Source organism: Haemaphysalis longicornis, unplaced genomic scaffold (assembly GCF_048455015.1).
Source record: "Haemaphysalis longicornis isolate Haplotype H1 unplaced genomic scaffold, Haemaphysalis longicornis Haplotype H1 scaffold_1, whole genome shotgun sequence".
Classification (NCBI taxonomy): domain Eukaryota; kingdom Metazoa; phylum Arthropoda; class Arachnida; order Ixodida; family Ixodidae; genus Haemaphysalis; species Haemaphysalis longicornis.
In genome coordinates, this window is record NW_027526203.1 from 365,303,854 (window position 1) to 365,317,750 (window position 13,897).

Genomic DNA, 13,897 nt, shown 5'->3' on the forward strand with positions numbered 1-13,897 from the left:
TTTGGAGGCAAAAGGTGGGCAAAATGTTCCAATTCTATGGCTATTTGTTCATATCTTGTGAAGTGCTCTGTGGAGTAGAGGCATGAAACCTCCTCATAGTGTGCTAGAAGGGAATGTCCGGTGTCGGGCACAATAATGGACACTGCTTGTAAGGTTCATAGTGGAATGGAGGCAGAATGTCCAAAGGAAATGCTTGTGGTTCTTTTCTTTTGTTGTTCATAACGGGATTGACTGAATCTGCATCAGCACCTAACTTCTTTTAGAACAGTGCTCTGCAAAGATCACTTGGATACCTTGGACCATTGGCGCCCGTCCAAGAGGCATAAGCTGGGGTGATACCTATTTCCCTCACAGACTTGTAGCATCTGTTGGCACAACACATTGATGTTGCTTAACTATCTCACGCAGCACCTGCAGTTGTGGCCTGTGTTCTTCGCGCTGCTTCCACATTGTGCGAAGAAAATATGGCGACATAAAAGCCTTTAACCAATGTCTGCTTCGCAGCTAGATGGTAGCAACAGTGCTGATTGCCAGCTTCTTTTAGAGGGCATTTTACCTAGCTGCCCACACTGTATACTGCCCGCTCGCAGATGTTTAGCATGGCCTTTGGATGTACAAAACACAGTAATTTTGGCTGGGAAAGTAAAAAATACTGTTTGGAGTTCAATCACTGATCGATGAATGCAACGTCAACTACGGAAAGTCTAAAAACCGGGACATCTCCATGAAACGTAGGGAGGGGCGAAGCATGCAGTCTATAAGTGTATTCATGGCGCCTTGATGTTTTTGCCTACAGAAGTGAAACCATTGGAGGTAGAGGTATACAGCTTTGCTCTGAAAGTCTCGTGTCTTTGAAGCACAAAGTGTTCTAGCGCAAGGCGTTGGAAAACGAATGTCCCGGTGTGTTCTTTTAGTACGCATTTTTGCCCACAGAGATGCAACGTTCTAGTGTGAGGCATTGGAAATTTAGTGTCCAAGTGTGTTCTTTTAGTACACGTTACGTTCTAACGCGAGGAATTGGAAAAAGAGTACCCCAGTGTTTTAGTACCGTGACTACATGAAACGACAACAGGAGACGCCGACAGGAGACGCCTAAGGGGCTTCGCCCCCCAAAAAACCTCAAATGGGCCAGATACAGTTCAGCTCAGTTGTCACTGTGAATTGCTCAGGAACAGGACAGAATATCACGACCTCGGCACATGTTGGAGTGCGCCGACCGCTGCCTATTTGGGTGTGTTAGGGGGATAGTAGGTTAAGACGGGGCAACTGGTATCCTGACTGGAGGAAAGGTGTGCAGTGTGGGAGTGTTGGCCCAGTGAGTTTTACAAAGCGTCTTCTGAGAAGGGCAGTGTGGTAGGCAAACTGTGGCCATAGCACCACCTTCCGTTGATCCATGCTGTGACAGCCGGGCAGCTTAGACATTCAACTGTAGATGCACATTCCGGGCAGTTGATAGTACATTGTGTTGGGTTTGCACGTTAGCCCTTCGGCACAGGTGCCTCCAATGTTCCAGTAGCCGCCACACTCTTCGCCAGGCCCCTGTGGAGTGCAGAAAGAGGGCATTAATTAGCAGGAGCGGCATGCCCTGCTACATCACACATTTCTCCCCAGTAGTAATGTTACAAGCGTAAAAAACATTCTTTTGGTATGTTTAAAAATTAATGCATTAATCTGAAAATAAAATTAATATAAAAAAATAACCCGCCATTCCGGCCCGGCAAAAGTGGATGGCCAGTGAAGCTTTTTATCGCACGACATAGAAGTGACGCAGAACTTGGGTGAAAGGTACAAAGTAATTTTCTCTTCAGCGTTGACGTGGTCATCTGCTTTGGCGGTGACCGCTTTCTAGTAGCCACACACACAGGGATGTTCGTTTTCTAACGCTGCGCGTTTAAGCGCCTTATCGGGAGCACACTACGTCATACATTCTCAGACACACGCAGCTTCGACGTGAGTGGCAATGCGCGTTTTATTTGGCAACATGCGTTTCATTGTGTTGGCTCTTTCACTCTCACTTTTTAGAGGAGAGTGCCTTGGCTGCTGGGCCTTTCGCAAGGGGCTCAACAGAATAAAAGTTTCTCTCTCCTCTCCGACGCGAGCGGCGATATGCGTTTGCTTTGGTGATAGGCTTAGTCTTTGTAAGTGGGCTTTCCCACATTCCGTTTTTCCGCGCGCGCGCGGACGCCGTAAAATCCCGGAAACTAGTAATATAAGGCTCATTTAAAATAATCTTGGGGATAAAAATGACGGCATGCTACAGAACATTAAGGGACAAGGCGTTACCAGTGATACAACGAGAAATGCCTTATCACTTAAAGCAGTAACATTATTGTAGGCAATGATATAACTGCTCGAAGGGCAGCACACGAGATGAAGTGACACGGGTAGCCGGCGGCGCTCAACTGGGCTTTCAAGTTTACAGATCACGCTCACAAGTGCGGTATGTATGAGGCATTTTTCAAAAAAAAAAAATTATAGAGCCCCTCCACTACTGTGAAGACAAAGGAAGAGGAATTTTTATAAAACAAGAGTTGCAGCCGTTCTCTGTAACCAAACTCCCTCTGTAGGCGGCTGTATTTACAGCAGATGAATTATGTAACTTCGATAACGCCACTGCGAGCTAGCTAGTTATGAAAAGTGAATGAAGCTCGGCTTAACGATGGAGTCAGCTTAGCGGCCAATCGTAATAAAAATTTTTTCGTGGTAGTTTCGATTAAACAAGAGTTACAGCCGCTTTCTGTAACTATACTCCCTCCGTAGACTGACAGCAGACGGAAATTCTGTAATGTTGATAACTTCACTGTGAACTACAAGTAAATTAAACTTGGCGTAACGATGGACTCGTCTTAGCGACCAATTTCAGTACGATTTTTTTTTTTTCAAAGATGCCTACATTAGATTGAGAGCTACAGATAATTTCACACTAGCTCTGTGTCGCGCGCGTTTGATACTTTGGTCGGAACTTACTACCTAGCACAAGACAGCTTCGCTGTAGAAAGTAAAAGCTAGCCAAAGATTGATCAATACAGACGTCGTTGCAGTTTCCCGTACACCACCATGTGCATAGATGTGCAGCTCAAATTGGCAAATTCCTTATCTGTTAATTCCAAAGGCAGAGAGCTGTTGAATTTTAGAGCTAAACTGCTTAACTCTAGTCCGTGTATGCATCCCCTGCATGCGTCCCTTGGCAACCGAGCCGGGAAATGACCGCGAATAGAAACCAGAGTAGGGAGAGAGGGTGTGGCGCGGAAGCAGCCGATGCGCGGGAGAGGGGAAAACGTTGAGGGGAGCGGTGCCGAAAAGAATGCGGGAAGTGCGTAAAATTCATGGCGTAATCAGAAACTTTGCGGCAGAATTAATATTTGACGTTTACAGCGTGCGAGGAAACACCCTCGCGCTATGTAGAGGTCTACGAATTAATATACTACGTGGGGGGCTCAAATTAACATACGTCGAAAATCCGTAGACGTTCAATTTTTCGTACCCATCGTACCGCCGTGGTGACGTCGTAAATTGTCCCCGCGGACATCGTGCTCCGCAGCGCGGTGCCCCTTGGCCACCGTGGCGCGGCTAAATTTTTTTAACAATGCAAGGTTTCTAGTCTTCCTTTATGCAGCCAATGTCATTCGGATCCTGTGTGGTTGTTAAAAACCTTTTGCTTCAAGTTTGCTTACACGTTAAAATGGTTACTTTTCAGTGCAGTTTCCTTTTTATTATTATTATGCAATAAGTAATAATAATCGAAGCCGTGGTAGCTTCACCAAATGCAAAATGCAGAACGTCTGTGTGGACGACGATTCTTTCAAATAATGCCATGAATGATGGCATAAAATAATGATGTGTACGGAGCACATTTACACGTTGCCCAAATCCTCCTCCGCATCCGATGCTTCATTACCCTGTGCAACAGAGCATGAGTTTTCTAAAAAAACAACAACAACAACAAAAGAGGCCGCGGAACGCTATTCTTGTCGAACAGTGGAAATGGAGTACTGCAGCGTTGACTTAAATTTTTACCGCGTGCTACACAATGTAACCTGTAGTGCAGCTGTTCTTGTTCGATTTTGCTTCAAAGCTGCGTTGTGTGTGTGTATGTGTGTGTGTGTGTGTGTGTGTGTGTGTGTGTGTGTGTGTGTGTGTGTGTGTGTGTGTGTGTGTGTGTGTGTGTGTGTGTGTGTGTGTGTGTGTGCGTGCGTGCGTGTGTGTGTGTGTGTGTGTGTGTGTGTGTGTGTGTGTGTGTGTGTGTGTGTGTGTGTGTGTGTGTGTGTGTGTGTGTGTGTGTACGGTGTAAGTCATATAATGCGAAAACAGCGTGCCCTGACATCACTGTAGCTATCAGCCGTGTTGTTATTACGACAAATGTGGTTTGCCTGAATATGCACACCGTATTTCCCAAGTGGTCTATTCGTACTTGGTCTGTCGAGATGCGGTCTCCATCGCAATATGTGGTGGCGCGTAGATCTCAGGCGCGGAGTTTTTGTAATGCAGTAGGGTTCCGCTCTTGCGAACAGTATCAGCGAACGTAGGAACATGATTACAAAAATTTTGCCATTATAGCCTGTCATTTCTCGCCATACGCACGGTGATTATCACATTTTGCTCATTGCGACCGCCGCCGGAGCGCGTTCGCCCGCCTTTATTTTATAGTGGGTGCCAAATAGAGAGATATAATTAAGTCCGCAGATGTTGCGTAATATTGTCATGAATAGAGACCGGAACTTTAGGCAAAATGCCTAATTTTTTCTTCAGTCTGTATCAAGCCTATTTAACATATAAGCACGAACTAAGGGAAGGGGAGCATTTTAAGCAATAGTTTATTGTGCCTAGCTGTTCTTACTATATCGGCTTTTTAGTGCCTATTTTGACTATGTGGGTTTTTTGACGCGGAAAAATGCCTTTTTTGTGTTATATATGCCATTTTTGGATATTTTTAGTCCGCGTACTGCAGGGAATGTTCTCACTTCTGAATCCCGCGACACGGCATTTGTTTCGCGCCGTTTGCAAGAAAAATACGCGCGTCGTGCCAAATACGCCGAGAATCGCAAACCGCGCTTCAACCGCCACCACCTCGAACTTGCAACCTCGGCCGAGCCGCCAGAAACCCATGCGCAGCGACACCGCAGCCAAGCTCACCGACGTCACCCCTGTCCGCACGAGCTCTTCGGTTCTATGTCCTCCTGACGCGCTGTGCCCGCAGATCAAGAGCGAAAACTTCTGCCGGTTACCCTATTTATTCCTAACGCAATAAAAAAAAAAACAGCTGAAAAAAAAAAAAAAACGAACGCGAAAGAGCCGGGTACACGCCGCTCAAGGTCGAAGACGCCTCCTGTGGGAAACCACGTGCAAATCCGAGGCACCAAAGTTCTAAGGTGACGCCAGGAACACAAGCACTGTCAGCCGCCGATAACAGGTACACCGCCGTCTGGCAAGATGCAGTACGTGTAGCACGAAGAAGGAACGAGAAACGTATCTTATGAATGGGGATCTCAGCACTTTTACAAGTAATCTAATAGTGACACCCGTCATCTGCCGTGCCGGGTAATCTTTAAGGGCATTTGGAAATCTAGCGCTAAGGGAATTAGTTCCAAAGAATCTCAGTGCGTGCTGTCTAATGTTGATAATCGGCATATAGTGCATAGTTACTGAATTGCGTTATCCCCGCAGCTTCGCTAATGATCTGCATCTGCAGGACCGAATGGCTCAATAAATAATACACAATTATTGCCCTTCACTGTACTATCCACGGGATTCATCGGTGTCGCGAAAAGCTGTGAAGGTCGTTCAGCTCAGTCAATGAATAATCAGTTGCAGTCAAGATCTTCATTCGAAGCGCAGTTGTGTCTTCCAGCGGCAGTTATCGATTGTGCCTCTTCCACCAGAGCCCGTTGTTACACCTTCAGGAACTGAGGACAGCACAATAACGCAGAACCATCGGGTTCTATCAACAACTTTGCAGTCGACAAAAGCGTCGAATCCCAAGGTATTTGCAGTACGCTACACTTCAACGTGACCGGGCACATTCGTGTGCTTATTTCGCATCCTTTAGCAGAAAGCATGCCAGCACCTGAGAGCTTTGGCGCCACTCTGTCTAAGAATGCTGAGCTCATTTGGGAGGTCCAGGATAGATCCGCCACCATCTCCGAAGGACCGGTTGATTAAATCTGTCTGGCATAAAATGTCTGGATTCCGTGTGCTAAAATATCTGCCGAATGTTCTGAAGAGCAAACGTTGTGATATTTCAGATTGAATGAGATCATGGAGCGTCCCGAAGCGCAAGAACGCTCCCCCACTTCAGTGGACGTTGAGCGTTGTTTTTCGCGCACAATTATCGGCTGAAATGGGGTACAACTTCAAGCAGAAAATCATTGAGATTGGTGTGGTTTTTTATGGATTTCAATCCTTTCTTTTGCTGGTGAGTCCCTCTGAATTTCGCGTAAATTTTAAAATGGCAGCTTTGTGCGGGTTATTTTCCCGAAGAAAATAAAATCATTTTGTCGCAGCGCACGATTTGTCCGCGGTATCATTGCAAGTAAAAAATTTGTGATAAAATATGGTTCTGAAGTAAATACGAATTGAGCCTATATATGCCTAAACGAAAGTATTTGGTGCCTATATATGCCTAAATGGCTGTTTTCAATGCCTATTATAGGCGCCTAAAACCTGTATTTTGCGTGCCTAAACTTCCGGTCTCTAGTCATGGATATTGTCAATATTCGAAATAGAAATCACCCTTTTTCTAGTACCAGTTATCTAACGAGCACGTCGCCCGTTTTCGAGAACGAGTACATCGCCGTCGAGAGAACGCGTGGTTATTATTATTTTTGTAGTTGTCTGTATATGCGGCGTAGCCATGGACAGATGCTTCGAAAGTGTTTGAAGGTGAGGGGTTCAACACAATCGACAACGATGACTATGATGATATGATGATGACTTTGTGGTTTTACAAACCAGAGTGCATTTTTGCAGCGTGTGGAATGAATAGGTTTTTTTCAGAGGCCGGCCCTGCGCTTTCCCAACTGAATCTTGAATCAACTTAATTGATTATGTAGCAGCTCTTTACCACTTTTAACATCCTACGTTATGAAAAATTAAGGGTTATTATTCTTTTGGTTAGGGAGGACCAATCGTACCCTCTTCGAGGCACTCAAACTGCACTTGCAAGCGCCTTCACGCGTGATACAAACGACATCTTGAATAAAATTATGGGAAGGATATCATTTACTCCACACAGAAAAGGAAAAGCAAAACTCTAGGGATAGTAATGTGTCAATAACAAGTTACAAGAGAAGAAGATGCCAATTGGTTAGCCTTTGCGACGGTCTGTACATTCTGGCGAAATGACTCGCTCGTATGAGCCCCGCGCTTTAAACCACGTGCACTCCAGCCAATATTTTTTTTTTTTTTTTGGGGGGGGGGGGGGGGGGGGGATATGGAGCTATGGTTCGTCTAATCGTGTCAAAACCAGGATGGTGGGCTAAGCCCCCTTTTTTTTTAGCAAAAGGAGGGGGAAGGAGGCCTAGAGCGACGCCCCCGCGGCCCCGCCCCCCGCCTTCCGCAGCCCCTGGACAGGAACGCTAGTTAGCACTAGATAAGTAATAAAATGATGTCGGGTTTATCGGTGCCTAAAATTGGTTACTTAGTCTTATTCTTTCGCCCCCCTCCCATTTCTTAGGCGGGCAAGCTGGGAAAGCGTTGATAAGAAGGGTCACTCATAACAGCGCGGGCGGTGAACCGATGCGTCACTAAAGAAGCTTGAAAGGTCGGAAAAGCCATTCATGTTTCCGACGTCGCATAGAGTTGTACGCGCCGAGAGGGAACGCTACAAAGCCCAACGATTTCGCGATTCGAAGCCTGTCCGATGCGGCCATTCTGTACGGCCTCCGCAGTCGTGCTTGCGTCATCTCTACCCCCCTCCCCCGTTACGCAAGATGCGCGGGCGCTACTCACTCTGGCGCAGACGTTGCAGCAGCCGCACATGTCGCTCGTGACTCCGTAGGCGCACTCTTCTTCCAGGGGGCACTCGACCTCCACGCACTTTGGACACGAGGGCATCGACTCGGCTCTGGCGATTGTGAACCGAAAGCGAAATGAGCGGTCAGCCACACACGCCGCACGGCATGCTCACGGAAGCCTGCGAGCGATGCACCCGGCTGCACTTTACGGCAGCGACACGAATAAGTCGAGGTGCACCGTGGCCGGCCCAGCAAGACGCAGCGCCCTGTTTGCCACAAGAACTCGCGTATCTCAAGAATGCGCGGTATACACGAGCACGCCGTGCCTCACTGATTTTCGGCTTGCCCCCAGCACACACGTTTCGCTTCCGCGGCTAGCATGCAAAAGCGCCCGCTGAAAAGTTCGAAGCGGCCGAAATCGCACAAAGCCTTATCGCGCCGTGGGGTTCGGTCACAATGCGCATAATTGAGTAAAAGGCTATTAAATTAAATTGATCGGCCTCACAAAATGCTTTCTTTCTTACATACTTTTTTTTTGGCAGCCTGACTAATGTTCTTGTTGTGTGGCATGTGCCCAACATGCTTCATCAGGCGTACGCGGATTATATGTCGGCCCGCATTCAGCTTTTTTTTTTTCTTTTCTTGAAACGCATTTTGAAGTGTCGCAGGGCACGCTTTTACTATGCCTCAAGTACACAGCAGCATGGTTGTTTCCTTCAAACTTTCAATATTGCCTGTATACGGATCACAAATTCTCAAGAAGGTGGAAAAGTGTCCACACGGGAAAGCATATGCGCGCTGGTCTTGGACCCGCCGCGGTGGCTCAGTGGCTAAGGCGTTGCGCTGCTGAGCACGAGGTCGCGGGTTCGATTCCCGGCCGCGGCGGCCGCTTTTCTGATGGAGGCGAAAAGCAAAAACGCCCGTGTGTACGAGATTTCGGCGCACGATAAAGATCCCCAGGTGGTCAAAATTAATCCGGAGCCCTCCACTACGGCGCGCCTCATCGCCTGCGTTGCGTCGGCGCGTTAAACCCCACAATCAATCAATCAATCAATCAAGCGCTGGTCTTGAACCCCATTCCAGCCTAACTTCCAGCAGGAACCTCGTCCAACCCGAAACTCTTCGGCGGAGGTTGAGATCAAAATCTCCGACCTCAGTCACTCAGCAGGTCGTATTTCCGCGATTTGCCTCAACCCAGCGGTTTCCCAAAAAAGTAAGGCTACCTCGCATCATACGGTGAGGTTGAGGTCCATTTCTACCTGAGGTCGAAACTTCGATCATAAGGTTGCTCACACCCATGCATCGCCCTATAAACAGCAGCAGGAGTGATATATCTCTTTCCTCAGTTTGAATGTTTCAAGTATCGCTGGACGACGCCGAGCAGTAAGTCCACCTTTGCACTTTGCCCAAACCCTTCTCTGCATCGTGCTTTATTACTGTTTGCAACAACTGACTTGTGTATTAATGATATTAATGACTATGAAACAGTCGCTCTTTCACCGCATGCAACGTTGACTTTTTGCCTTGTGCTACAGAACAATTATTTCTTATCGGCTAACTTTAATTTTCTCGTTGCCTTAACTTAGCTGCTTGCGCTTGCCAGGCGGAGATGTTGCAGCCGACGGAATAAAATGAATGAAGAAGTTTGTTTTATTAACGGTTCCACTTCGATTCCCGGCAGGGGGTTCCGCTCGGTGCATTTTAATCCGGCACGGCTCCTCATAGGAGGGGGCGTTCTGCAGTTTATACATGAAGGTACCCTGCTTAGTGCGAGGTCGTGGATTCAAATCATCGATGCAGTGGCTTCATTTTGGTTGAACGCGAATGCAGAACCTCCGTGCGTACGACGACTGGTGCACGTTAAAGAACCTCACGGTGGTCTAAATTAATCGAAATAAATTCACTTGTACCTCCCACAAGTCAGGGAATTCACGAGCGCTTTAGAACCAAAGTGGCAGTTATACCCTGAGTCGTCCCGAACAAAAGCGTCAGTGTCCAAAGCAGAGCTGGAAAGCGTTTATCCAAAGGCCGGTAAGTGGCAGTATTAAAGCAAAAAATGAGGACTTCAAATTCATATCTCGCTTGTAACAACCGCCTCGGCAAGTTCTTGTGACGTTCTACTGTCACTGATTCCGCGAAAATATGGTAGGAAGTTAACACCACGGAAGCTGTTATCGAGAGTGATGCACGTGCGTGTGCGCAACGGAATGCGGCCCGAACGCGTGAGCGCGGGAAAACATGTTGAAGTGCATTGCTGAAATATCCTGACCGCTGTGTGGGTCGGTCGTAATCGACTGTGAAGTAATCAAGCAACTTCCAGAGAGTGTAACCGTATAAGCTGACATTATCGGGAACTGGATACGCATTCTCAATTCAATTATCTCGGCGGGAGGGTACGAGCTTCACCTCACGTCCTCATCTGTAGAGATGGGCTACTGAAGCGTACACTAATAATGCGATGGGAACGGGAAACTGTCTCTGGGCCAGTTCTAGGAAAGCACCAAAAGATAGCCGTGACAAAATGCAAAAAGTAATAAAACAATGGATCTCCGAATTGAGTAACTGCGAAGTTAAAGATCTTGGAGACGAAGGACGAAAGAAAAAAATGACAGACACGACTCAAGTCTGCAAAATTATTCTATCGTCCCATCTCTTAAAGCCCAGTGTTTCATTTAGATAATGCTCGCAACTTTCCCAAGTTAGCACCCTACTACAGTGGATACGGTGTACTTACAACATACTCTGATATTGCGGTTATATGCATATAACATATAGTCTGCGCCAATGGCATTATGCAGATATGGTCTAGGGGCTCGAACCCCTCACCCCGGAAAACTTTCGGAACCACATATGCGTACGTATGTAAATTTGGGCGCTGGAAAGGAAGAACATCCGCTTTCCAAATGGCAAAGAAACTTTTCCAAAATAAAATTCTGGTTACGACAACTCAAGCCCCGTGCCGGACGCCGATAGCTAGTAACTTGAGCCGTTCGTTTAACAGCCGAAGATAAATGGTCTCCGGCTGCTTCATTGCACTTCATTGGTTTATCCAAAGTTTATCCAAAGAAACTAGTGACTCTGGAACGTGTTTTTTTCACGAGTTAAAAGTGCCGTGGCAAAGAAGCGTTTGCCAAACACAACAGGACTGTCCCTGGTATTCTGAGTCCTCCCTCCACTCGAGCCTCCAGTGGAGGAAATATTTGAAATCGATTTCTCCGTGCGTAAGCATTGCGGAATCCTCCCTTCAGCCGAGTGGAGGGAGCAAATGGAGTTGGGGTGGGACTCAGAATACGGCCCTATGAATCCGTAGTACAGGCAAACAAAGGTATTTATATGCAAACAAAGGCATGTGTACTCACAGTGCGACGAGGCCGACAAGAAACAGCACGATGCTAGAAGAGGCCTTCATGGTTTTGTCAGACAACGTCCTCCGGGATGTCTGCGTCTTGGTGGGATGCTCTAATTAGCTCGGCTGCTTTCCTTGCGGCGCTTATAAGCGGATGAGATTCGGAGGACGCTTGCAGCCGGAAGCGGCACATCCCGTCTAGGAGGGGCTGTCGGTGCCCCTCCCACCAATTGGCTGGTTACCATACGTGGGCTACTTCCTCAGGGGGGCTCAACTAAGACGTAAAACCCCTTACAGCTGGGAGCCCGGTGTTGCGGCTGTTGCGTGCTTGCCGAAAAGTCCCCCACCGGCGCGCAACCGTTGATTAGGCTGGGTTTATCCCGGAGGAACTCCCGGTTGGTGATTTCGGAGATTGGGTTACAGACGACTGACGTGGGAAGCGTAACACGATGCGGCTGCGCGCTCCGCCACGTACGAGAGCGTTGGCAAGCGCAACTTTCCCGCGACGAAACAGGCCTTGTATGTTGACGCGGGATCGTGTCAAGAGATGGTCTGGATGGTGAAAAATTATTCTGTGGTATCCCGCTCTAGTGTTGTGTAGGTGTTGCGAAACGTCCGTGACGACTCGCTCTGTTTTACCATACGTGTTTTTGTTCCTGCTCGAGACGGCCGGTTTAGGTCTATTTTTACCAGTTGTAGCGGCCGGGGGAAGATAAAAAGTAGGAACTGACAGCGTATACTCCCTCCTTATCGCTCACTGAAAGGTCTTCTATAGTTTCGTTGTGTTTCTTATTACAGGGAAATAGAATAACGTAACACTGCGAAAATAACTACAGCTTAGAAGGAACTTGATTCACTGCAGGTGGAATTCAATTCAAGCGATAGCAAGTTTAATACTAACAGCAGTCGACTTGATTTGGGCCGAAAATTTACATGATTTAAATATTTAAATATTAGCGTTAATTTGAGCAAACGATAGTACCATCCTCGGCGAGTTGATATATCATTTTGTATCGTGATTTCATATTTCGTCTATTTCTGGCGCAATTCGTCACGAAAGTTTGGCAATGTTACGTTACAAAGGGTGATATGCAGGGGAACTAGCAGTGAAAATGAAAGCCGAAAGGCTATATAGGCTGCGGTGCAAATTTTAGCAGCAAATTTTAGCGGCCGACACAAATCCGTCCGTCGCACCAAAACACTTCGAAGCCCCAGGAAACAAACAAAAAAAAAAAAACGTGGTTAGGGAGGTTCCGGGAATCGCTCCCGGGACCTTTACGCCGTGAAACTGGCAACCTAACCACAGGGTCACGTCAAAAGTCCAAAGGGCACGGGCTTAGCAGCGGCGGGGAACAAAAACGTGAACAAACAATTGGAAAGAAAGAAAAAAAAAACGCTTTCCGTAGTCGGAATGGAACCTTGTTCCCCATGGCGTTATGAAACCGGCGTCTATCTTATTGAGCTATCGTCTATAGCTCAAAAAATTGATTTGATTTGATTCTGATTTGATCACATTCCGTGAGCACAGCATTTCTTTTGGGTTCGTAGCGCGGGCGTTGGCTTTGGACTTGGCCGCGGGTTCGAGTGTGCTAACGCGGTCCACTGTGGGAGATATGTGAAAGCCTGCGGAAGCTGGGCCTGCCAGTCATGTAGAACTTCCAGCGACAAGTTCGGCAATAAATGTGAGGGGGTGACACATGGAGCGGGAACTTGGCGCCTTACTAAACAACTTGAAAGCAAACTTAGGTCGGCTCAACGGGCCATGGAACATTCGTTCCGATGATCGCAGTAACGCCTAGAGGCAAGAAACGAGGTTCCTGGATCAGAGAACAAATTAGAGTAGAAGGTCGTAGTTAAAGAAAAAAAAAATGCCGAGGGAGCTCACACTAACGCGTAAGACCAGCGAAGCTGTACGCAACCTTCACGACCATCCACGTAGGTTTAAGTCCACAATTGCAGCCGATTTGCTTCTTCTTCGCTGCCAAACGACCTTTACTCCATCATTTTTGCTATAAGTTGGAGCTTCTTTCAGTTTTTTTTGGAAGGGATAATCAGTGGACATCACCTTGGCGGGCGTACGCATGACGTGTCTTTCTCGTTCCGAGTAAGTGTTGCCACAATTACGCCGATCGCTGGAGCTTTTTTTTTGCCAACCTTTGCCGATCTCCCTAAGTGGGTATGCTTAGCTTGACTAACGTGCGGCGGTGACTCTGGACGGTCGCCGCGAGGCACGCACACACGAGCGCTAGGCATTTTCTTGTTTTTGTTAACTGCCGGGCGGTCGCTGCGAGGCCCATGCTCACGTGCGCGCGCTCGGCAATTTCTCGGTATTTTTAACTGCGGGCACGAAAGATTACGATTTGCTAAACAGTTTCGCTGTTAAAAGAAATGTTTCTGGGGCGCTGACAATAGACCTGCATTGCGCACCCCAAGTGGGGACTTGGATGGCCATGTAATTAGGCGAAATTGCAATCGGTAAACTATCAGGGTGACAGAGTGGACACCGAAAGGCGTGTCTAGAAAAAGAGGAAGGCCGATTACTCGATGGAGGGGCGAAATGAGGAAATGCGGAGGCAAAGAATGGACACGCAGGAGCGGT

The 13,897-nt window shown here is 47.5% G+C and overlaps 1 protein-coding gene across 1 annotated transcript; it reads right to left on the minus strand.

Moving 5' to 3' along the window:
* Nucleotides 1-66: 66 nt before the first annotated feature.
* Nucleotides 67-11,579, minus strand: Cmpy (crimpy). Its single transcript, XM_077686263.1, has 3 exons — nt 11,312-11,579; nt 7,948-8,062; nt 67-1,539 (listed from the first exon to the last, which is right to left on the minus strand). The coding sequence occupies exons 1-3, from the start codon at nt 11,359-11,361 to the stop codon at nt 1,423-1,425; spliced, it is 282 nt and encodes a 93-aa protein (XP_077542389.1). The 5' UTR covers nt 11,362-11,579; the 3' UTR covers nt 67-1,422.
* Nucleotides 11,580-13,897: the final 2,318 nt, after the last annotated feature.

Bases quoted from the DNA above. Each gene is read 5' to 3' on its own strand.
- Cmpy (XM_077686263.1), bottom strand. From the start codon at position 11,361: ATGAAGGCCTCTTCTAGCATCGTGCTGTTTCTTGTCGGCCTCGTCGCA. The intron at 8,063-11,311 runs GTGAGTACACAT...CACAATCGCCAG, and splicing joins CTTGTCGGCCTCGTCGCACT to AGCCGAGTCGATGCCCTCGT. The intron at 1,540-7,947 runs GTGAGTAGCGCC...TGCACTCCACAG, and splicing joins GCTGCAACGTCTGCGCCAGA to GGGCCTGGCGAAGAGTGTGG.